Here is a 26392-nt window from a genome sequence, read left to right on the forward strand (position 1 = left end):
ATCCCTCTCAGTTCAGGTGTATTTTAACCTACATAAACATTTTGAAGAACTAACCAATAACAACATGTAACTAAAAAACACAAAATGAAACAAATTTTAAAGCTAATTAAGTAGCACGGATGTAGACCAGGCAACTTACTTTCTAGTTTTACCATGTAGAAGGTCTTCTATATAGTTGGTCCTTTCTATACAGTGCCCACGGCTCTTGTTAAATTCTGGAAAACATCAATGCCAAAGACTGAAAACACACCAACGTCAAGCACACAATATGTACAAAACAGGTTAAAGTGGATCTAAATTGCCATGGTGAGCTGAGGAGGGCAGGAAACTCAACTACAAGAAAAAGAACCACCTGACATCATTAATGATTCAATAGAGCAATAAAAGGAAAAATCCAGGATATAATTGAATGCAAAATGTCTTTATTAATAGCCACTACAAATTTAAAAACAATTAAAAACAATGAAGCCAACCTGGACCAAAAAATCCATATAATTCAATAATATAAAGAGCCTAATATCAGCATTTAGCTGGTAAAGAAATATGTGTCACCGTCTGAGCTCTCTGCGATAATTCAAGCACAGTATCTATACAAAAATACACCAATATTAATATTTATCTATATACAAGTATACTGTGTCGCAGAGAAAAACTCAGGCAAAGGGGCACATATAGGACAATCCCAATATCAACAAGAAAGGGCCCCCCCCCACACAATCTGCCACTACTAAAGTGCTAGTGCTAAATATAAGGTGCTCAAAATGCAATTTGATATATAATAGGTGATAGAGTGCATATAACAACAGTTATTAATGATAAAAAGTAAGAAAAGAGAGCTAAGCTCAAGAATAAATTTGAACAGTGAAGAGCGATATAGGGCAGAGAATGGAGGCTTTAATAAAGAGGCTCACCGGTGTTAAGTAGTCAGAAAAGATCCAGGAAGGCTTGAAACGCGTGCTGCCCGCGCTGAGGAGGGCAGGAAGCCTGTTGTAGATTTTTCTATTTACCCTACAGTTGTACTGTATATGAACCATCTTAGTAGGTTTGCTGGCCGGGCTGGTCATGTGATGCACTACTGTGGTATAGGTCTAGATATCCTAACCCTATCCTTGGGAGGATAGTAAAGGTGCACATACATTAATCATAATGATCAAATCTGCCAAAGATCGATGACGCAACATGCATTCGTTTTCCAGTCAAAATCTGCCAAAATGTTTGATCTAGCATACTGGAAAGAGGTCGCCAGAATGGGCTTGGTTGGGTGTGCAGCAGTGACAACATTCGATTTCCTCCAGCCCCATACGCGCTGATCGATCCCACGCCGCCTGCATCTACGAGAACCGGCTCCGCGCTGATCCATCAGTCAGAGCCAGTCTAAGCGTAGCAGAGGTGCACGCTCTTTGCGTATCTCTGCAGCAGTGCCTTAAGGGCTCGTTTCCACTGTTGCGGTGCGGAATCGCCTGGATTCCACTGCAGAAGAAATCGCATGCGGCTGCGTTTCCGCATGCGGATTTAGCCGCGATTTCGCATGGCAAGGAGCCAGGCGAATTTAACCATGTCACTGCCTGAGTAAAGCTCCATAGCAAACCATGCAAAATCGCACGCGAAATCGCGGGGAAATCCGCATGACAAAGCCGCATGTGATTTCCCTTTTAAATGCATTAGCGGCGATTCGCCCGCATTCCTCCCGCACGCGAAATCTGACGGCTCTGCCGTGCAGATTTCTGGCGCACCGAAAATTGCTCCCGCACAAGTGGAAACAGCCCCATCCACTTACATTGACTATGCGAATCCGCATGCAGTGCCCGCATGCGGATTCGCTATAGTGGAAACGAGCCCTAAGAGTGATGACCAATGAACCCACTGGACGACCAGCCAGTCTCCAGCATACCCATGGAAAACTTGCTACCCCCCAGCTGTGCAGAATGTTCCAGGCTTACCGTACTCCAACGTGCCTCTTCCTGTATCTTTCTCCATGACCGCTGGGCGAGCCTGCAACACTCTGCACAAGGTAATTTCTGTAGAGTAATTTCAGTGATTCTAACCAGGTCTGATTACTCTAAAAATGTACATTACGATTCATTCCCCTTTTAAAACCCACTTTCAAAATTTCTAACCTTTCTTTTTTCATTTTAAAGAGGAACTCCAGCCTAAACAAACATACTGTCATTAAGTTACATTCGTTATGTTAATTAAAAGAGATAGGTAGTATAATCTCTTACCCACCCTGTTTTAAAAGAACAGGCAAATGTTTGATTTCATGAGGGCAGCCATCTTTTTGGTTGAAAGGAGGTGACAGGGAGCATAAGATACAGTTCCAACTGTCCTGTGTGCCGATCACCCCTCCCAGTTGCTAGGCAACGTGAACAACAACATAGGAAATCCCATCATGCTTTGTACAGCATCAAGGAAAAAAGCCCGGGCAGTTTTCTTTGATGGGTGGAGCTTAGCTAAAAGTGCAGCTAAAAATAATGCGTTGGTAAGAAAAACAAAGTTCTGATGCTGTGAAACTGTTAAAGAAACACCAAGCCTTTTCAGTTCTGCTGAGTAGATTTTTAGTCCGGAGGTTCACTTTAATACTAGTGGTGATCACTTACAGGGAACCTTAAGCGACATGTGACATAATGAAATAGACATGCATGTACAGTGGCAAGCATAAAAATACCTATACCGTGTTCCTTTTCTTCTCTCTCTGCCTGAAAGAGTTAATATTCAGACAGTTTCTCTGGAGTTGGGACCCAGTGAGACTATAGTGTCACCCACTGATAATGAATTATAGCCATAAAACAATTTCCTGGCAGAAAACTGGCCTTCTGAGAGCAGGGGATAGATAAAAATGTCAATAGTTCATGTATTTTAGCTCTCTAAGACAAGGGGCAGACTGTGTCATTGAGCTGAGACAAAATAATCTTATTTAGAAGAAATAATGGCACTTTCTGGCAACCAGACTGATCACTTCCTTTATAAACCTGCCCCTTAAGTGTTACAGAGTACCCAGTTAAGTTCAAGGGAACTAGAACAACTAGGGTTCTAATCCGATAACTAAGAAAAAAAATTCTATAAGTTGCCAGCTATCACAAAAGGTAAATCTATCCATATACTCACTTTCTATGGCTTCAGATGGCACCATACCAAGCACATCAATCATATACCTGGAACAGAAGGAATATCACTTAGATCATTGTAATAGAAATAGCTCTGTGCACATATAAATGTTTCAATAACCAACCGGTCATTGCATTCAATAAGCTTTGGAACTAAACTCAGAATGGACTCTCTGCTGTAAAAGATTAGCCACAGCATGATGACCTTTATGAAAAAAAAGAACTAATTAAACATTTTAATCTGGCTAAACAAGCCCAGGGACGCAAAGCAGTGGCTTTCTTCAGCAACTATATGCAGAATAAACACTTTTCATTGTGTACTGTGCAAGAGGTCAGCTTTAAATGTGTCAGAGTAGGAAGAATATCATTCTTCTATGAAAACTGAAAGGAGAGTTGCTGTCTACAGCAACATTACAGCTCTCATTCTAGTAATACCAATTAGAAAATCTCAGCCAACACCTACTTTTTTTAATTTTTGCTCTGGACAACTGCACATCCAATTTTCTGTCACATACAGCTAAGTGACTGGCTGGTAGTTTGAAGAATTCCAACCTGTGTCAATCTGTGCTGCTGAAGGAGAACTAACTGAAAAGCACTGTGCTACACAACCAAACACTACAGCCTGCACACGTTCTGACAGGATGCAGATTGCCAAGAAGCTACAGCGTGCTGAGCCATTTTACAGAACCTTCTCTTCCTGCACTGGCAAGACAGTGGGCATGAAGTACACACACCCAGGGTTGGATAGTAGCATTATGCTCTCTTGTATAGAACTGGGCATCACCTGCTGTGTGCAGCCTTCAGTTTGTGTTTATCATTTTTTTTACGATGCATTTAAATGCCGACTTCCTGGTGTGCTGCTATCGTTGGATATGTTTGCTCTCTTCAGCAGCATAGCTCCTGAAGTCTCATGAGAGCAAGAGGAAAACATATCCAGGAAGAAGGCTCTATTCATGCACTTTCATGGCATTTCCTGATCTACTGTACAGCAACAATTTACCCATAAAGCGAAGACTGACAATCAAGTCTGATGGCTTAAACAAGAATATACAGATTATTTTGCAGTGTGATCACAAAGCAAGGTTATCTTTATAATACACTTGGAGATCTAATCAGGAGCTTTAAGGCTTGTGTACATGAAGCAGCAGATGAACTGTGCTCAGTTGAGATTTCCAAATGCAACACTGCATTTAAAGTGGACCTGAACTCTTGGACAGGACAGAAAGAAAACAGAAATGAACTCTGTATGTAGTTAGAGAGTTTAGCCTGTCTAATTCCCCCTCATTCGTGACTAATCACAAGTGTAATTTGATCTCTCAGATGTGTCAGCTGGCTGCCTCGGCAGAGAAGCTAATTTGTAAACACAGGAGGTTAACCCTATGTCTGCTTCCATATAAGCAGGAAGTAGATACACTGCAGAGTTATATCAGCTGTAACAAATAATGGCCTCAATTCACTAAGCTTATCTCCTGTCTTTAATAACGTTTATCTAGTTATCACCATGGTGACGAGGCATGTAGTATTCAGGAAACATTTTACCTCAGGCAAACCTAAAGTTAACTCTTCAATCCTTAGAGGAACTCCAGTGAAAATAGTGTAATAAAAAAAAGTGCTTCATTTTTACAATAATTATGTATAAATGATTTAGTCAGTGTTTGCACATTGTAAAATCTTTCCTCTCCCCGATTTACATTCTGACATTTATTACATGGTGACATTGTTACTGTGGGCAGGTTATGTAGCTGCTAGCTGTTCTGGCCGTTACAGACAGCTGTAAACAGCTATTTCCTGTCTGTGAACCTTATTACATTGTGGCAAACTGTCAAAAGTACCGCGGTCCTTAGAGCTTCTTGTGGGAGGGGTTTCACCACAATATCAGTCATACAGCGCCCCTGATGGTCTATTTGTGAAAAGCAATAGATTTCTCATGTAAAAGGGGGCATCAGCTACTGATTGGGATAAAGTTAAATTCTTGGTTGGAGTTTCTCTTTAAAATAACTCCAGAATTCTAAAGCCAGGCTGTTAATTAACTGCATGTGCAAATAACTTCAGAGGAGGCAACTTAAAGAATTAAGAGATAAGAGAACTCTCTCACTGTGCGGTGGCAAGTTTTCTCTTGCATTGTTATCTCCAGCATGATCATTATCAAGTGCCCATGAAGCGAGAAGCCTCTGGATCCTTAACCTCCTTGCCGGTTTTCCCGACCTGAGCTCGGGGTAGAAAAAAGCAGCTGCTATCGGTGATCCCGAGCTCAGGTCGGGGTAGGCATTGCAGAGCTTTACCTGCAGTTGTGGAGTCCCGCGCGCGATCTCGCTGCGCAGCGGGACTCCAGCCTCTCTCCCCGGCAGTGTGGGGTCTTTCCCTGGCCGCCGGGATCCCCCATGTCCCCGCTATTCTTCCGGGGACCCGGCAGCCAGATGGAGCAGCGCAGCCGTGGTGGTGGCAGCAGAGCGGTGGTGGCAGCGTGACCTCATCGGGGGCGGGGCTAACATTGAAAACGAACTTTTCTATATTAGAGAAATATAGAGAAGTTCGTTTATATGTATATTAGCGCCATCTTGTGGGCAAAGAGAAAACTGCAGCCCAGGAGCCCAGGAAGGTAATTTTTTTTTAATTTTGCTGCAGATCTCCCTGCCAGAATGATTTTTTTCAGGTTTTAGGGTCTGAAAGAGTGAAAAAAAATTGCACCGCTTTTAGACCCTAAAATCTGGAAAGAATCAGACCGCCAAGGAGGTTAAGAGCCTTCCTCCGTCGTCCTCAGCAGGGAAGATCCAGCGCTGGCTCCTCCGAAACTCCACTTGATGCGCACTGGCTGCTTTCCCTTGGACTCAATCGGGTTTGCTGTACTGCGAAAGCGCAAGCCATCTGCCACTGCGCAGTAGAGCTGACCCGATCGGGCTCTGCTGTTTCTGCTGGAGCCCGAATGAAAAGCCGCTGCTGTGCCAGCGCGCCCTGGAACAGAGGGACAGGGGTGGCATCCCCCTTCCTAGGTAAGTATTTTTTTTTTTTAATTATTTTAACTCACAGGTTTCTTATACAGCACTCCTAACATCAATAGTGTGGACTATAGAGCCGAAAATGTCCCTCATCATTAAAGTCCAATAAAGAATACCAGTAATAATAATGTTATTAATAAAAAAAAAAAGAAAGCTAACCTAAGAAGAGGAAAGCCTCTGGATCCTGCAGAGACCTCCTACGTCCTCCTGGCCCCCCTGTAGCCTCGTGTGGACCACCAAAACATTTCCATCAAGAGCTGGTTGGATAGGTTACTGTGGCCGCGCTCCTCTTCATGCAGGCCGTACTGTGCAGTAAGCCATTTGTCCGTGAGTAGTGCCACTATGCAGGAGCAGAAGTGCATGTGCACGAACAGGAGCAGCAGCGTGCCTGAACGAACAGGAGCAGCAGCGTGCCTGAACGAACAGGAGCAGCAGCGTGCCTGAACGAACAGGAGCAGCAGCGTGCCTGAACGAACAGGAGCAGCAGCGTGCCTGAACGAACAGGAGCACAGGCGCAAACTTCAAAAGCGTCCTGGGCAGTGGCCTGGAGGAGGACACAGGATTTGTCCAGAGGCATCCGTTTTGATTTTTTGCCTACTCGGGTTCCCTATGGACTGTCTATAGGTATGCAAAGCTTTTTGCAATGGTGCTTTCAAAAGAAACAGAAAAAAGTGTTTAAATATCACCAGTTTAACCCATTAGCAGCTTCAAAGGCATTATCTTGTTTGTGGTAAGTGCCCTGCATTTGACCTCAGTCAGCAGAACTGGTTGTACTGTACATTCTTGGAATGCTTTGCTATCTCTCTGCTAGCAGAAACTATAACTGAAAGCAGGGGTCCTATGTTATTGCCTCACACTACCCTCTAGTGACAAGTGGCCATAAATACACATTACAGCAGCATTATAAGCAAGGAAATGTAACAAATAAGAAAAAAAAATGTGCTTAAAAAAATTGACCCAGCGCATTTGAAAATAAACTTATCAAATCCACCATGTGTTGAAAAAGTTGTCAAATAGGCATGATCCATGTGTTTAACAGGAATATACCATGCTATAGAACAGTTCCATGCCTACTCACCTGCACACCATGTATCCTGTCCTATTCAGCCCATGTGTACAGTGAACGCCAACGAGTTTATCTAGAAAGAATTGGGATATAAAATGGACATTTTAATTCATATGGCTACTTGCCCTACAATGCGAAATGACCAGTACAGCTAATGAATAAAGATTGGGCTAAAGGTATAATTATTTTTTTTTTACATTTTTTTCTTAATACGAGAACTACAATGTATTTTTTTTTTTATTGATACAGTTGAAAAATCTGACCAATGTATTGCACACCTGTGTTCAATTGTTCCCCAACTATGAAAAAAATTATCAAGAACTGAAAAATTGTTTGTCAGTTTCTTGATTCATAGATCCAATCTTTCTTATATCATTCAATTTTCTGAAAAATTGATCAGAAACATTCGCCACTCCTGATCGGCTTATATAGAAAAAAAATACAGAAACTTCAATTTCTCACTCGCATAAAACATAAAAATAATTTACAATTTTCAGAACAACTGACTTCCCCACCGCCAGTACACCACCTCAGTACTAGGCCTTCACTTTCAATGATAGGATATTTTTCATAAAAAGATCTTACCATAGTCTCTCTGACATATACAATTAAACAGATAAGGCTTTCTTTTCATATTAAATATTTAACCCCATACATAAAATTACATACATAAAAAATTGAATGCACAAAGTAGCAAAAATGTTAGAAATAATCATAATACATAATTGTGCAAGAGATGCAATATTCCAAATTATAACATGAGGTTGCACTTTTTCCCCTCAAAAGTGGGTAGAAAAAATCAGTGCATCTAATGGACGAATACAGAGAGTCCCCTACTTATGAACTGCCACTGACCTGTTGTGATTACCTGTCGGGACATCCTGTCCTGTGCTCCCCTAGCTCTGCGCAGTGTATATGCGCAAGGAAAACTAATCCAAAAAGATTGCCTGACATACCGTTGCTATGCGGACGACACCCAACTATATCTTTTCTTTAAGCCTGGTGTCACAGACCCAACTCTAACTATAAACGCCTGCTTACGTGAACTACAGCAATGGATGAATGACAACTGGCTGAAACTAAATGCAGATAAAACTAGAGTCCTTCTGATTGGAGGGCAGCGCATGACAACAAAACAACTTAACTTGCAGTCTTCACCACTGGGAATAGGAGGCACGGATCTACACAGCTCCGATCATGTGCGTAGCCTGGGAGTTCTAATTGATGGGGATTTAAACTTCAGAACTCACATCTCTGCTGTGGTGAAAACATCCTATTTTCACCTTAAGAACATTGCAAAAATCAAGCACTTCATCCCCCCAGAAGATCTACCAACTTTAGTTCATGCTAGTGATGGGTCGTTCGCGAACGAGCCGGCTCTAAGAGCCGGCTCTTTGCTGTGAACGACAAGAGCCGGCTCTCAGTTTTAAAAGAGCCGATGCCTCAGCCGCCCCACACAGCTCTGATTTGCTGTGTAATAAAGGGCGCTGAGGCATGCTGGGAGATGTAGTCCTGTAGTTGCAGCTTGTAGGAGTGTATGGGGCAGAGCAGTAGCAGGAGGGATTGCCCCAGTCAGCGAAGCAGTCTGGAGTTGTCATGGAGACGGGGCGGGGCTTTTACTCCGATTCTGAGTGGTGTCCAGTGATATTTAATGAAGAGCCGATTGAGAGCCGTAAGAGCCGGCTCTTTAATAGGAGCCAATTCAGAAGAGCCGATTCTCTGAGAAGAGCCGGAATTCTCATCACTAGTTCATGCCTTCATTACCTCCCGACTGGACTACTGCAATGCTCTCTACACTGGCCTTCCAAAAAAGGACTTGTACCGCCTACAGCTGATACAGAATACTGCTGCCAGACTGCTAACCAACCCCGTCACTGCCACATAACGCCAGTCCTGCCCTCCCTTCACTGGCTACCTATAGAATGGAGGGTCCTATTCAAGATCGGCCTACTGACATTTAAATCACTGAATAATCTGGGCCCTGGATACATGAAAGAAATGTTGCAGCTGCGTAGCAATCCCCGCATTCTCAGATCCACAGGTTCTAATAATCTAGTCATACCCAGAGTCCACTTGGAAACTTTTGGTCCCAGAGCCTTCTGTCATGCTGCCCCTACGTTTTGGAACTCCTTGCCTCAGCAGCTAAGGACAGCTCCATCCCTGGACATGTTTAAATCCAGACTGAAAACCCACCTGTTCAGTTTGGCATTTGCAGAAATATAACATTTGTTGTGTTAATACTCAATTCTACTACCAATTACTGAATCTGAGAGAGCCCAAGCGCTTTGAGTCCTATGGGAGAAAAGCGCTATAGAAATGTTATTGTTATTGCATGACTCACCAGCTCTGGGTGCCTCCAGATACTGTGCAATGCCTTCTCTCCCTCAAGACTTCATCCAGTGCCTGCCCCGTGTAATGACGTGATCAGGAGAACCCGGCATTAGGGAAAGCCATGAGGGAGAGAAGTCATTCATTGCGTGTAGGTACCTGGGGCAGGTGAGACACATGCTGCGGCTTACCTCCGCATATACTCTGCAGGGAGCTAGGGGAGCACATGCGGGGAGGGAGACAAGATGTACAAGGGGAACATAATTCGGGGGAGAAGATCAGCAAGATGTCCCTGCACAATGGACACACCATAGTTAAATAGTTATTTGGGTTGAAAAAAAGACATACGTCCATCGAGTTCAACCAGAGAACAAAGTACAACACCAGCCTGCTCCCTCACATATCCCTGTTTATCCAGAGGAAGGTGAAAAACCCTTACAAGGCATGGTCCAATTAGCCCCCAAAAGGAAAAAACTCCTTCCCGGCTCCTTCCAGATGGCAATCAGATAAAATCCCTGGATCAACATCATTGGGCATTACCTAGTAATTGTAGCCATGGATGTCTTTCAACGCAAGGAAAGCATCTAAGCCCCCTTTAAATGCAGGTATAGAATTTGCCATAACTACTTCCTGTGGCAATGCATTCCACATCTTAATCACACTTACTGTAAAGAACCCTTCCCTAAATAAATGGCTAAAATGTTTTTCCTCCATGCGCAGATAATGTCCTCTAGTCCTTTGAGAAGGCCTAGGGACAAAAAGCTCATCCGCCAAGCTTTTATATTGCCCTCTGATGCATTTATACAGGTCAATTAGATCCCCTCTAAGGCAACTTTTCTCTAGACTCAATAAACCCAGTTTATCTAACCTTTCTTGGTAAGTGAGACCTTCCATCCCACGTATCAATTTTGTTGCTCGTCTCTGCACCTGTTCTAAAACTGCAATATCTTTCCTGTAATGTGGTGCCCAGAACTGAATTCCATATTCCAGATGTGGCCTTACTAGAGAGAGTTAAACAGGGGCAATATTATGCTAGCATTTTGAGCTTTTATTTTCCTTTTAATGCATCCCAAAATTTTGTTAGCTTTAGCTGCAGCAGCTTGACATTGAGTATGATTATTTAACTTGTTGTCGAGGAGTACTCCTAAGTCCTTCTCCAAGTTTGATGTCTCCAACTGTATCCCATTTATTTTGTATGGTACTAGACCATTGGTACGACCAAAATGCATAACTTTACATTTTTCAACATTGAATTTCATCTGCCATGTATGTGCCCATATAGCCATCCTATCCAGATCCTGTTGCAATATGTCCCTATCTTCCTGAGAGTCGATGATTCTGCACAATTTTGTATCATCTGCAAAAATAGCAACATTGCTTACTACTGCATCTTCTAGGTCATTAATAAATAAATTGAAGAGCACTGGACCCAGTACAGACCCCGCCGCTCACAGTCACCCATTTTGAGTATGATCCATTGACCACAACTCTGTTTTCTGTCCATTAGCCAGTTCCCTATCCATGCACGCAGACTCTTCCCCAGTCCTTGCATCCTCAACTTTTGCACCAGACTTTTGTGGGGAACAGTGTCGAAGGCCTTTGCAAAGTCCAAGTATATCACATCTACAGCATTCCCAATATCCACATTAGCGTTCACTACCTCATAAAAGCTGAGCATGTTAGTCAAACAGGACCTGTCTTTAGTAAACCCATGTTGATGCTGAGAAATAAGATTATTTTCTACTATGAAGTCATATATAGTATCTCTTAGTAACCCCTCAAATAGTTTGCATACAACTGATGTTAAGCTTACAGGTCTATAATTTCCTGGATCTGATTTATTGCCTTTCTTAAATAATGGGAAAACGTGGGCTGTACGCCAATCCACCGGGACTCTGCCAGTTGAAAGAGTCACAAAAAGATAAAGGGGTTTACCTATCACTGAACTTAATTCCCTTAGGACCCGAGGATGCATGCCATCCGGGCCAGGTGCCTTGTCTATTTTTAATTTATTTAGTCTTCTTCCTGCATTAAGTATTTAATATTACAATTGGAAGATTGAGACTCTTCTGCATCTGTAATTTGCAACAGTGATGTTTTCCTTGTGAAGACAGAAGCAAAGTGAAGACAGAAGCAAAGGTTTAGTATTTTTTTCCCCCTGGTTTTTGTCTTCTAAACCTAGGTACATCAAATGGTTAGGAATTTCTTATCACACGAAAAATACAGGTATTCTGAAATGTTTCAGCAACTATGCAGATCAACAAAAACATTTGCTAAAAATAACGAAAATGTATCTTAGAATGGGAGGGCAAATTTCCTCCACAGAAATGGACCTTCAGTTTCTGAACTCCATGAAGGATAGTTCTCTGGATTACTGGAATGTAAAAAAAAAAAAAAAACAAGAGGTAAGCTAATGCTAGCAAGTTATAACTACCTGACACTCCCATCCGTGTAACGATTCACCAGATCCCAGTTGCGGCACATAGCTCTGCCCCTTTACAGAAAAAGGCTGCTGACTTTTTGACCTGTCGGCAGTCATCTGGAATCCTCCCAATGTACTTTGACTTTGTCCACTTCTCCAATGTCTATTAAGTTTATCCACTAAAGACTTCCATAAGTCCAGGGTGAGGGGAATTGAAGCACCAGCCGGAGCCACAAAGCTAAAGTGTGTTAAACCCAAAACGGGGGATGGAAAAAGAAGGGAACAGGCTGGTTCTATGTATGAATTGGGACTGTACATACAGGTTTATCTCATTTTACATGTCACTTGAGGTACATTTTAATAGCAATCAATTTACTTCAGACTCACACCCCACAGCACAGTTTATGAGACTGAACTGAAAAAGTCTGAGGCCAGTTCCAAACTCATAACACAGTGTACAAGTATGACTTTACATAGTGTCATGTATGAGGTTGAACAAAAACTGAATATAATGCACCAGTTTCCTTAGAAACATCCCAATGTTGCATACATGTTGGAAAAGTTTTCCGTACACTGCCAATCAGATTACGGCATGTGTGGCCTGTAGAAGACTGAATAGTATGGTTTTCTGTAAATGAAATACAGTAAGGTGCTATTTAGCGGTCTAGCCACAAGCTGGCAATGTTCGGAGCAGAGAGAAGGGTGGTATTTAGTGGTAATTCTTCATGCTTCAGAGGTTATCAAGACAAACCAAATGCTCTGGAAAAACCACACAGCAGCATTTACCATTGTCACAGTTCTCACTCAAATACTGCTTCACGATGCTCTTAAACTCATGGATAACGTCATCGGTGGGCACCTGATGTCCGGCTGTGTAGATTTTTTCATACCTTACAGTTTCTGGCAGATCCTGCAAAGAGGAAGTGAGTAAATAAGATACACATAACAGATGTAAAGAATAACCGTTTGTTCAAAGTTATTCAAGCAGGTGGGATAAAAGAAGCCTGCAGAAGAAAGTTCTTCATATAGGACTTACTAAAGGTTATATAGTGTACTTGAGACGGAGGAAGGCTTTAAAAAAATTATACATACCTGGGGCTTTCTCCAACCCCTCCAGGCTGATCGCTCCCTTGCTGTCCTCCTGCGCCGTCTGGATCCTCAGCAATTCACCCCAGAAAGTTGCGGAACTCTTCAAGCTACGTGGACATGCCCCAGATCAGAGGGCTTGGGGGGGGGGGTACCTGCAGAAGATCCAGATGGCGCAGGAGGACAGCCAGGGAGCGATCAGCCTGTAGGGAGCTGGAGGAGGAAGCCCCAGGCATGTATGTTTGTATAATGTATATATGTGTGTGTGTGTGTGTATGTATGTGTGTGTGTGTATGTATGTGTATGTATGTGTATGTTTGTATGTGTGCGTGTGTACGTGTGTGTGTGTGTGTGTACGTGTATGTGTGTGCGTGTATGTGTGTATATGTGTATGTATGTATGTGTGTGTGTATGTATGTGTGTATGTATGTATGTATATGTATGTTTGTATGTGTGTGTGTGTACGTGTGTGTGTGTACGTGTATGTGTGTGTACGTGTATGTGTGTGTGTGCGTGTGTGTGTATGTGTGTATATGTGTGCGTGTGTGTGTGTGTGTATATATATATATATATATATATATTTTTTTTTTAAATCCTCCCATCTCAGGTTCCCTTTAAAGAATTGATGAAATCTATTCGTGGTGTTATTTTTGGAAGCATACTCCCTTTACAACTTTTTTTTCAATGCATACAAGTTTTGCATAATACTGTATGTTTACACCTGTTTACACCTGCTTTTAACTTTTTTTGGGGGGGAATAAATGTTAACAGGCATACCTACCGCGATGATGTAAGTGCTCCTGACACCTCCAGGCTCCTTACTGTGTTCTGCCTCCCCTGTATTTCCACTGTAGTCCCCATTTGGGATGTCTAGGGTACATACACAGTCCATCCACACGCCCTCTCTGTACACGTTCCTGCACGGCAGAATGTTGGCTATGAAGCCAGCAGCGTCTTGAGCATGCTCAAGTGCACAGTCATGCAGGAGCACGATACACATGGAGTGCACATGGAGTGGACTGTGCATATGTTGGACTCAGACTTTCCCCAGTCAGAGCTACCAATATGTCAAGAGAACCTACTGGCATTTTTCTGCACGCTGGTTATTTTTTCTTTTTGTGTAAGTAATTTATTTGTCCTGGTATCCCAATCAAATTCCATGAAGATCAGTGGATGAGTGAACTAGCGTCACACAGCTTTCTGTCAGGTGTGAGCTGATGGTGCCACTGAACATACAACAAATGAGAAGGAAAGTGATGTGCCTTTTATTTTGTGGGCCGTATCCTTGGCTGACTACTGGGCTTCTGGCTCTCATGGTTTGTTGCATTGGGTTTCTGCAGAAGATCTGGGACAGGACATCCACAACCTATCTTATTGCTGGTTCACACTGCAATCGCTTTTCTAAGAGTCTTGTGATTTTAAAAGCTCTTTCTAATGTTATTGTGTGTGTGTGTGTGTGTGTGTGTGTGTGTGTGTGTGTGTGTGTGTGTGTGTGTGTGTGTGTGTGTGTGTGTGTGTGTGTGTGTGTGTGTGTGTGTGTTCTCACTGGAGCGATGTGACTTTATGAAAATCACCCAGAGCATTGCAGTAGCAAGAGCTTTACAAATCAGTAGCGCTTGTAGTGTGAACCATGTGGACCAGGTCTTCAGGCCGTGCTAATTCTTGTACCATTTTTCTATTATTTACATTGAACGTTTTTCAGTGACCTCTGCTAGTTAGAATAACACCCTTCCTCAGGCCTCAGTTTCATTAATCCTACACAGTTAAAGATACACTGAAGCGAAAAAAAAATATATGATATAGTGAAATGGTTGTGTACTATGAATAATTACTAGAAGATTAGCAGCAAAGAAAATATTCTCATACTTTTATTTTCAGGTATATAGTGTTTTTTCTAACATTGCATCATTCTATATGTGCAGATTACACAACACTCAGCATTCAAAATGAGTCTTAGGCCTAGTGCACACCAGAGCGTTTCCGCTGCGGTTTGCGATCCGCCTGCGGGTGCGGATCCGCTAGGGTAATGTATTTCAATGGGCTGGTGCACACCAGAGCGGGAGGCGTTTTGCAGAAACGCATACTCCCGGGCTGCTGCAGATTTTGGATTGCGGATGCGTTTCTGCCTCAATGTTAAGTATACGAAAAACGCAAACCGCTCTGAAAAACGGCACTTCAGAGCGGTTTGCCAGGCGTTTTTTGTTACAGTAGCTGTTCAGTAACAGCTTTACTGTAACAATACATGAAATCTACTACACCAAAACCGCTACATAAAACCGCAAAACGCTAGCTGAAACGCTACAGAAAAAGAAAAAGCGTTTTTAAAATCTGCTAGCATTTTGCGGATCTGCTAGCGGTTTTCGGTGTGCACCAGGCCTTTCAGAGCAGTCTGTGAAGTAATGACCTCTCCTCTAGCAGAGGAAAAGTAAATAGTCCAGGAATAGTTGAGATAATAAAAGTCAGATAACAGCCCTCTCCACGACTAACTTAGTCAGAGAGCTTAATGGCTTGTTTGCATAGAGATAACAACTGGAGTTTCTCAACTCTTCCTGTACTGGAAACAATTACACTGATGTATCTGATCTTAATGTTTTATTTCTTAGCCCAAACGCTAGAGGTTTCAAAAGCTCTTCCCAATGTAATGCTATGGTTTTTTTTTTCAAAACCTCCTTGCTCCAGTGTGCACAGACACATAGGATAACATTAGCAGCAGATTTAAAAACTCAAAACGCTCAGAAAAAAATCCTCTGGTGTGCACCAGGCCTTACAGCAGATGCGCCAGAATTTGTTTCTGAGCCATCACCTCAGGGTCCCCCGCCCACATATTGTTATTTAGCATTTATATAGCGCCCACATTTTCCACAGCGCTGTACAAAGTATATTGTCTTGAGACTCTGAGGGCCTGTTTCCACTAGAGAGAATCTGAATGCGTTTCCTGCATGCAGATTGGCATAGACAATACAAGTGAATGGAACGGTTTCCACTTGTCAGGATTTCTGAGCGTTTTTCTGTGCAGAAAAAATCTGCACGGCAGAGCCATCAGAATTCGTATACAATGTATTTAATAGGAAATCCGCATGCGTTTTCGTATGCGACATTTACAGCGAATTCGCGGGCGCTTTCGCATAAAATCAATGTAAAAGCATACAGGCACTGACATGGTTAAATTCACATACTCATTAACATATGCGAAACTGCCCGCAAATTCGCAGTAAAATTCACGTTTGCGAATTCGTTTTCGCTTTTTCCGCGACTAATTCGCACCGCACAAGTGGAAACGGGCCCTGAAGCCTAATAAAATACTTCTTTTTATCTTCTACTTATATTCAGCAATATCAGCAGTCCTGAAATGCCGCAGTCCCGCGACAGAACGATGCCTCTATACCCCCCGAATCCCAGGGAAAAAAAATCCATGACTTGCAAAGTTGTGAATTTTGCTGCCCGGGGAGGCAGAGCTTACCACTGTAGCTCTGCCTCTACTGAAGTCAATCTCCATGCGGATCTCCGCCTCTCCCCACCCCTCTCTGTGAAAGAAGATTGAGAGGGGTGGAGAAAGGCGGTGACCAGCGGAGATTGATTACAGTAGAGGCAGAGCTAAAGCGCTAAGCTCTGCCTCTTTCAGGAAGCGTTCCCCGATTTTTGCCCCAAGGATTGCGGGGAGTATAGAGGCATCGTTCTGCCGCGGGGCCGCGGCATTTCAGGACTGCTGATATTGCTGAATATAAGTAGAAGGTAAAAAGAAGTATTTTATTAGGCTTCGGAATCTCTTTAAAATGTCCCCCAGAGGGGCTCACAATCCAATCCCTAACACAGATATATGTCTATGTATGTATAGTGTAGTGTATGTAACATAGTCTAGGACCAATTTAGGGGGAAGCCAATTAACTTATCTGTACGTTTTTGGGATGTGGGAGTAAACCAGAGTGCTCAGAGGAAACCCACACAGACTCTGGGAGAACATACAAACTCCTTACAGATAGCGCTCTGGCTGGGATTCGAGTCAGGGACACAGAGCTGCAATGCAAGATTGCTAACCACTACGCTACTCAGCTGCCATTTCCAATCTCCTCCCCTATACATTCCACTCTCCTCCCCCCTTCCTGATATTTACTTAACAGCCTGTGAAACTATGGGATGGCACACGAAAAATCAAGAGCCAAGAGCGTGAATATACAGATGCTGGCCTGTGCTGCCCCATGTGCCTGTTATTCTTTATGCTGTGTGGGCTCCCCAGGTTTATTGAAGCTTGTGATGCTTTGAAATATGGTTCAATGTGCCATCCCCCACCGCCCAATAAAGGAGATGAGCAGAACTATGAACTAGTACTTTAATTGCAGTTTGTAAATGTTATGCACATGAACTTCAGACTGCAAAGAGCAAGGACCACTATTGCAAACATTTTTTTTAAATACTGGTGTACACATATATCTAAGACATACATTTCTCCCAAGATCAAATCCACTATAAATGTATTTTTTCTCCAACACTGCTATTACTTACAGTAGCCAGTAAAAATCTGACAGGTTTCAGACTAGTTCATCTCCTGATGGGGGATTCTCAGAATGTCCTTATTTTACAAAAGCACTCCCTGGAATGGATCTGTACAAAGATGGCAGCCAGTTTTTCTACTTGTTTGCATACTATTTTGACAGTTGGACTGAGAAAATGCCGCTCATGTGAGATTAGTTACAAGATTATTGTGCACCAGTCTAATTACAGTGGGCCAATTGCAGCAACTCAGTGAAGGAGAAAGAGGTGGCCACGATTTAGAGCTCATGTGTGAGTCTGACAATAACAGTTCCTCCTCATGTAAGCTTGTTCCAATCGGTCACAGCATCTAGCAGCTAGTCTGTAGAATTTGTGATGTGACTTGAGGAGGGATTCAGTTAACATTTCTCCTGAGTTTTGTCACATATGTTTTCACACTGTCAGCAAGTAGATAAGTCATAATAGATTATTCCAGATTTATTAGAGTTCGATACTGTATCGCTGTCCTTAAAGGGAACCTAAACTGAAAAGGTTATGGATTTTTCCTTTTAAAATAATACCAGTTGCCTGATTCTCCTGCTGATCCTGTGTCTCTAATACATTTAGCCACAGCCCGTCAACAAGTATACAGATCAGGTGCTCTGACTGAAGTCAGATTAGATTAGCTGCATGCTTGTTTCAGATGTGTGATTCAGACACTACTGCAGCCAAAGAAATTAGCAGGAAGGCCAAGCAACTGGTATTGTTTAAAAGGAAACATCTACCGTATTTTTCGGACTAGAAGACGCTCCTGATCATAAGACGCACCGAGGTTTAGAGGACAAAAGCCAGGGGGAAAAGTATATATACTAAACCTGGTGCATCCATAGTTTAGGGGCATTTTATGGATTACCTCATGCCCCCTGGTTCCTCTGTTTGTCCCCCTGCGCTCTCCTCTGCATGGGCACAGTACAGGGAGTCCCGACATTGCGGCGGGTTGGAGGTTCGTATTGGCAGGCGTTCACAAGCCAGGAACTCCCTGCATTAGGACTATAAGATGCAGTGACTTTTTTTCCCCACAATTGGGGGAGAAAAGGTAAGTCTTATAGTCCAAAAAATACAGTATATCCCTCTCAGTTAAGGTTCCCTTTAAAAGGAAAACTGAAGTGAGAGGTATATGGAGGCTGTCATATTTATTTCCTTTTAAGCAATACCAGTTTCTTGGCGTCCTGCTGGTCTATTTGGCTGCAGTGGTGTCTGAATAACACCAGAAACAAGCATGCAGCTAATCTGATCAGATCTGACGATAATGTCATAAACACCTGGGCTTCGATTCACAAAAGGGTGCTAACCTAGTTAGCATGCCTAAAAGCTTTGGACGTGCAAACTAGGGTGCGAAGTAGTTTGCACGTCTAAAGCTCTTACTGATCACGCGCGAAGTTTAAGCGCTGCACGGCGTGCTGATAACGTCATACCGGTGCACGTGAAACATCACACCATCCGCTTGGACAGTGCGATATTTCGCACGCACCGGTGCGACGTTATCGGTGCACCGCTAAACTTTGCGTGTGCGACGCATCTGTTTTCGCGTCCTAAGTGCCTCTTCACTGGCGTGCTATACTTAGCACCCTTTAGCTTGCTTGTTCAGGGTCTATGGCTAAAAGTATTAGAGACAGAGAAACAGAAGGATAGCCAGGCAACTGGTATTGCTTAAAAGGAAATAAATATGCCAGTCTACATCTATTTCTCACTTCAGTTCTCATTTAATGACCTTTAGTACTCTTTAGCCCTGTACACACACCACATGAAATGCAGCCTAGGCAGCTGATAACAACTGCCTCTGAAGAGAGTCCAGTGTGTGTACGGGATCCGATCCGCACTACGGCCTAGAGCAGGCATGTCCAAAGTCCGGCCCGCGGGCCATTCGCGGCCCCACGGGCGGTTAGATGTGGCCCTTTTGACAGCCATCACTGTTCTAGGTGATGCGGATCGCCCGCCGCATCGACCAGTAAGTCCGCCGCTATTTTCGCCGCAATTGTGGCCGCACATCATGGCTGCGGACCGTCATGGGCCGCATCCATCAGCAGGTTGTGTGGGGCGTGGTCAAACCCCCTTCACACTCAGCACGGCTGAGTGGAGGGGCGGGCACAGACAAGTGTGGGCGTGATGGCGGCGAGGGTATACACACCCCCTTCTCAAACAGCACAGCGGGCACAGGCGAGGGGAAGACACAGGCAGAGGCGTGTGATGTCATATGCCGGCGCCTGCGACACAGTGGGCCTACTGCGCATGCGCCTGCTCAGCGAGCGCCATACGCGTGAGTTGTGCGCTTGTCATTCCGCGCGGAGGGCTGCTTCCTGGCACAACTACACCAGCGAGTCAAAGGAAAGGAGGTCAGTTAGATGTGACCCCCACATTGAGCTGCAATGTGACAGCGAGTTACGCAGTCGTTACCAACAACGCTCTCTTGTGAACTTTTACCGCCAAATGGATAAGGGCAGGTTTCAGGAGATTCGAACACATGCTAGGAAAATGCTGAGCTTGTTTGGCTCAACATATGTGTGTGAGAAGACATTCTCTGCCATGAACTTCAACAAGAATCATGTGAGGACAAGACTACGTGACTCATCTGCGTGACATTTTGCGCATCAAAATCACTTCCTTTGTACCGGACCAAGACTGTTTGCTGCAGCACAGATCTCAGTTTCACCCTTCCCATTAGTGCAGGTAAGTTGTTTTTTTTTATTTATTTCAAATACATTTTGAAAACTCAGCTGTCTGTTGATCTTTAATGTTATGAAATGAAAAGCATGCCATTTGCAATTAACTTGGCATAAATTTTATTGCAAATGGCATGCTCACAATTACAATTAAATGCAAATGATTTATTTTATGCAAAATAATTCATTTGCATTTAATTCTAATTGTTCAAAGAATGTTCGGAAAAATGTTCGGCCCTCCGGCATGTTCACTTCATCCAAGCTGGCCCTCTTCGAAAAAAGTTTGGACACCCCTGGCCTAGAGTATTACCCATCAACTCACATAGCAATACAACATGTCTGTCAGCCGTAACCCTGCTATACCGATCCATGCTGGGCAACATTAATCTTGCTTGCTTTTTCAACAGCCGATGTGGCAAAAAGATACGATCTGTCTCTGATCAGACTTAGATCAGAGAGGGTTCTATTCCTTCCACACACTGCACATAGATTTTAATACATTCCAGCGTGAAATCAATCTGCAGTGTTGCACTGCTCGATGCAGTGGAATATTGTGGTCCAATAATCTACAGTTCCTTCGGCCCCTATCGATGGAAATTTTCTGTCCAGTCTTGATGGCATGTTGGGGCATATATATATATATCTGGCAGATTCGGTCAGAGTAATCAAATCCGCCGGGAATCAACTGGGCAAATCTATAAATGTATGGCTACCTTAAGCAGCTCACACTTCAGCGATATCAGCAGTTTTAGATCAGCTGTGTGCTGTACATGCTTGGCTGGCTGGAAATTGCAGAACTCACCTCTGGAGTGTAGTAACGTTTGGTAAATGTCAGATCCACAACAAGACCCAATTCCTCATTTTGTTTACCAATTTCATTGACTAGGTCTACTGGCGAAAACCTCTGCCAGGGCGCAAGCTTGTTATCAAAAACCTGGAAAAGAAAAGCAACTGCTGAGTATTTTCAAAAGCAAAAGAATGTATTGTATTAAAAATGCATTAAGTTATCCCGTTTGAGACAAGTGCCCTGCTTTTGACCTCTGTCGGCAGAGCTTGTTGTGCTGTAAAAATTCTTGGAATGCTGTGATCTCTCTCTGCTAGCAGAAAACATAGAAACTGAAAGCAGAAGTCCTCTATTGTTCTCACGCTGCCCCCTACTGACAAGTGGCCATAAATACACATTACAGCAGTAACTAATTAGAAGTAAGGAAATAGAACAAGAAATAACAAAAAAAATGTGCTAAAATAAATTGGTCTGTAGAACTTGCAAGCCTCTAAATAAATTGGCTGCTGAAGGGTTAATTAAGCCAAATCTTACTTTTTTCAAAGGAACCTTAAAAGCAATGAAACGTGTCCCAGGGATACGCTTTCCAACCGGAATGTATTCGGTCCAACTGAAAAATAAAAGAGAGCAAAGTAATGAGACAATCGTCACACGAATAAAATCCATTTATTAGTCCATTCATAAGTTCACATGGGGATGAGTATGCCCAGTTGCAACAACTAAAATATTTGCATTTTACATCTGAACACTGTGGCAGTGGGGGAAAAAGGAACTAACATGCCGTGTCTCAACAAGCATTACTTTTTTTTGACATTCTAAACTTAATAACTTGTCTGAGCCTTAAAGTGTACCAGAGAAGTAAAATCTTCATTTTAAGTCAGCTCTGGTACACTTTAAGGTCTGTACACACACGACTGATGTCGCACAACGGGGATCGAGATAACTTGGGTGACATCACTGGGTCGAGGCTGTACAGACGCGGAGTCAGCTGATGACGTAATCTGTTGCTACCGTGTTTCCCCGAAAGTAAAACCTACCCTCAAAGTAAGCCCTAGCAGCTATCAGGCAGCATGCCCGAAATATAAGCCCTCCCTGAAAATAAGCCCTAGCGGCAATGGCAGTCCCGACCCCCCCACGAACCCCCCCCTTACGGCGCCGCATTACCTCCTGCTTGCCCCGCTTTCACAAGATCGCATCCCCGTGCTCATAGTCCGACCCCCGGCAGCAATTATTCAAACCGCAGATCAGCTGAGATCTGCGGTGAAGGCAGCTACAGATTCACTGTAACAGCGCCTCCGTATACAGGAAGTGGAATCTCTGTTTACTTCCTGCATACGGAAGTACTGTTACAATGAAGCTGTAGCTGACTTCACCGCTGATCTGCGGTTTGAATCATGCCGCTGGGGATCCGTCTACAAGCACAGAGATGCGACTTTGTGAAGGAGGGGGCCGGGACGAGGTAAAGCAGCCACGGGGGAAGTGGGGGGGGACTTATTAAGGGGGTGTCTGGCCACAAACAAAGGGGGGGATTTAACTACATTAGGGGGGTCTGGTTATACACAGGGGGGATAGGGAGATCTGGCAATAAAACGGGGGGGGGGGGGGGATCTGGCTATACACAAAATGGGTGGAGGATCTGGCCATCGACTAGGGGGATCTGGCTCTACACAAGGGGGTTTTCGATACCCCCACAAAATATAAGACCTCCCTGAAAATAAGCCCTAGCACATATTTTGAAGGAAAAAAAAAATAAGACAGTGTCTTATTTTCGGGGAAACACGGTATGTAGGGAGACGGAGGGCCCACAGAGCAGCACCGACATAACATCACGTGGGGGGAGCGGGGCGAGAAGAAAGGTGTCGGCCATTGCTTGAGCAAGTTGATCTGCCTGGCAGATTGCTTGCTGGGCAGCGGTTGGGGGCTGCTATACATACTATGGAATATTGGGTAAGGCAGTTGTTATCGGCTGCCTCAGCTGACTTTAATCTAGTGTGTATACAGGCACAATATATTCTATTGCGTCTGGAAAACCACAAATGCACTATAAACAAAATGTATTCACATGTTTCACCTTAATTAGATGCATAAAAGAAGGCCTGGAATGACAGGGCCAAGCCAAACTTTTGCAAGACATGTTATACCTTCATTAATTCATCAGTCTGTATCTCTGGGACTACTTATAGTTTTGACATGTTATTTCTGATGAAGCCACTATGTTCAGTTTATGTTGCAGAAGTCTGCTTGAGCTCACTTTTAAGTGAACCTGTGTTGTATTGAAAATAGGGCCCACTAGGTTTATTTTCGGAATATGATTATTATTAATAATAATAATTTTCATAAGACATCAACAAAATGTTACTGTCAGTGTTTATAAATCTATAGCCCAAAGCTGGCCATACATGCATTGAGCTTTCAGATCAATTTCTGACAAATTCAATCACTTTGATCATATTTGGCAGAAATCTATCACTCCCAACATATACAATCGACTTTGATCAGTTTCAGGCACAGACTGAATAATCTCTGTGAAATGGTAGGATCGATAGCCCGTATCATTGTACTGCATCAAGCAGACTCAGACCTTACTTGCACATGCTCAGTATGGTTGCGCTCGTACAAGGATGGAATGGCATCCTTGAAAACATATCCAACAATCATTATACTTAGAGGTGCCAGCGCTGGATCAGAGGGCACGAGAATGATGGGGGAGCTAGACTAAGAGGCTTCCCTCTCATGTAGAAAGTTCTTTTACTTTCTTTTTCACTTTTTCTTCTTACAGGTTTACTTTAATTGCCCAGTTTATGACTAGCTTTGAATTTCCATCACTCCCTCTCCTTGTAACACCCACGACTGACAGAAGTAGTAGGAATGCCACAGCAGATGAGCTAACGTTGTCCCACTCTATTAAGGTGCTGTGCTTGTTATTTGAACATGGCTCTCAACATCTATCCATCCCCTCCTTATTCACCTCTCCCCAGTGTCCCCATCATGCTCTCTGCATCTATCCTTCCCTCGTGTGTTCTCCCCGTGTCCCCATCAATGAGCCAGGGCTGCCTCTCCCCGTGTCCCCATCAATGAGCCAGGGCTGCCTCTCTCTGTGTCCCCATCATGGAGCCAGTGCTACCTCTTTCTACCATAGAGCCAGTGCTACCTCTTTCTACCATAGAGCCAGGGCTACATCTTTCTACCATAGAGCCAGGGCTACATCTTTCTACCATAGAGCCAGGGCTACCTCTTTCTACCATAGAGCCAGGGCTACATCTTTCTACCATAGAGCCAGGGCTACATCTTTCTACCATAGAGCCAGGGCTACATCTTTCTACCATAGAGCCAGGGCTACATCTTTCTACCATAGAGCCAGGGCTACATCTTTCTACCATAGAGCCAGGGCTACATCTTTCTACCATAGAGCCAGGGCTACATCTTTCTACCATAGAGCCAGGGCTACCTCTTTCTACCATGGAGCCAGGGCTACCTCTTTCTACCATGGAGCCAGGGCTACCTCTTTCTACCATGGAGCCAGGGCTACCTCTTTCTACCATGGAGCCAGGGCTACCTCTTTCTACCATGGAGCCAGGGCTACCTCTTTCTACCATGGAGCCAGGGCTACCTCTTTCTACCATGGAGCCAGGGCTACCTCTTTCTACCATGGAGCCAGGGCTACCTCTTTCTACCATGGAGCCAGGGCTACCTCTTTCTACCATGGAGCCAGGGCTACCTCTTTCTACCATGGAGCCAGGGCTACCTCTTTCTACCATGGAGCCAGGGCTACCTCTTTCTACCATGGAGCCAGGGCTACCTCTTTCTACCATGGAGCCAGGGCTACCTCTTTCTACCATGGAGCCAGGGCTACCTCTTTCTACCATGGAGCCAGGGCTACCTCTTTCTACCATGGAGCCAGGGCTACCTCTTTCTACCATGGAGCCAGGGCTACCTCTTTCTACCATGGAGCCAGGGCTACCTCTTTCTACCATGGAGCCAGGGCTACCTCTTTCTACCATGGAGCCAGGGCTACCTCTTTCTACCATGGAGCCAGGGCTACCTCCATGGAGCCAGGGCTACCTCTTTCTACCATGGAGCCAGGGCTACCTCTTTCTACCATGGAGCCAGGGCTACCTCTTTCTACCATGGAGCCAGGGCTACCTCTTTCTACCATGGAGCCAGGGCTACCTCTTTCTACCATGGAGCCAGGGCTACCTCTTTCTACCATGGAGCCAGGGCTACCTCTTTCTACCATGGAGCCAGGGCTACCTCTTTCTACCATGGAGCCAGGGCTACCTCTTTCTACCATGGAGCCAGGGCTACCTCTTTCTACCATGGAGCCAGGGCTACCTCTTTCTACCATGGAGCCAGGGCTACCTCTTTCTACCATGGAGCCAGGGCTACCTCTTTCTACCATGGAGCCAGGGCTACCTCTTTCTACCATGGAGCCAGGGCTACCTCTTTCTACCATGGAGCCAGGGCTACCTCTTTCTACCATGGAGCCAGGGCTACCTCTTTCTACCATGGAGCCAGGGCTACCTCTTTCTACCATGGAGCCAGGGCTACCTCTTTCTACCATGGAGCCAGGGCTACCTCTTTCTACCATGGAGCCAGGGCTACCTCTTTCTACCATGGAGCCAGGGCTACCTCTTTCTACCATGGAGCCAGGGCTACCTCTTCCTACCATGGAGCCAGGGCTACCTCTTCCTACCATGGAGCCAGGGCTACCTCTTCCTACCATGGAGCCAGGGCTACCTCTTCCTACCATGGAGCCAGGGCTGCCTCTCCTCTCCACATTATGTAGCCAGCAGTGCCTCTCCCTGCGTCTGTCCAGTATCCCCATCATGGAGCCAGGACTGCCTCTCCGTCCGTGGTGTTCCCATCATGGAGCCAGCGCTGACTCTCCCTGGTGTACCTATAATAAAGCCAGGGCTGCCCCTCCCCGTGTCTTCCCCCGGCCCTTTCTCACCGATCCGGCAGGTGGTTCTTTGCCATGGCAGAGGACTGCAGGTGAACGGCCCGGTACACACACAGCTGCGAGAATGGAACACGAAACTTGATCAGAAAAGACGAAACCATCATACGCATGCCATGACTGTAGAATGCAGCATGCCACGTCACTGCCGGGTCGCATGTAATGGCGTCATCACGTAGGCGCACAGGGATCCATATTTGTTTGGGGTAAGTTGGGTAAGTGACTAATCATGTGGATTCATGAGACTTCATCTCCCCCTAGTGGTGCACAGTGTTACGGACGGAGAAGCGTCTGTTCTTTCAGCTCAGAAATAATTATTTGTTCAAATGAACCACACGTACCATTGGTGTGTTTATAACATTCTGTATTATTTTTTGTCCGTTTCTTTGCATGTAATTAGGGGCTTTTTAAAAAAAAAAAATAAAAAGTTGCCAGCTGTCTGAATCACACACCTGAAACAAT

The 26392-nt window shown here is 44.3% G+C and overlaps 1 protein-coding gene across 1 annotated transcript in view; it reads right to left on the bottom strand.

The window, feature by feature from the left end:
- The window catches only part of DUSP11 (dual specificity phosphatase 11), a 44480-nt gene extending 18394 nt beyond the window's left edge, over positions 1 to 26086 (bottom strand). The window contains exons 1-7 of the mRNA XM_068274947.1: positions 25925 to 26086; positions 21508 to 21583; positions 20992 to 21123; positions 12703 to 12826; positions 7179 to 7239; positions 3106 to 3152; positions 140 to 215 (exon numbers count right to left, since the gene is read on the bottom strand). Of these exons, the coding sequence (XP_068131048.1) occupies positions 140 to 215; positions 3106 to 3152; positions 7179 to 7239; positions 12703 to 12826; positions 20992 to 21123; positions 21508 to 21583; positions 25925 to 26043 (635 nt within the window). The 5' untranslated portion in view covers positions 26044 to 26086. The remainder of the gene's footprint in view (positions 1 to 139; positions 216 to 3105; positions 3153 to 7178; positions 7240 to 12702; positions 12827 to 20991; positions 21124 to 21507; positions 21584 to 25924) is intronic.
- Positions 26087 to 26392: the final 306 nt, after the last annotated feature.

This window comes from Hyperolius riggenbachi, chromosome 3 (genome assembly GCF_040937935.1).
Source record: "Hyperolius riggenbachi isolate aHypRig1 chromosome 3, aHypRig1.pri, whole genome shotgun sequence".
Lineage (NCBI taxonomy): Eukaryota > Metazoa > Chordata > Amphibia > Anura > Hyperoliidae > Hyperolius > Hyperolius riggenbachi.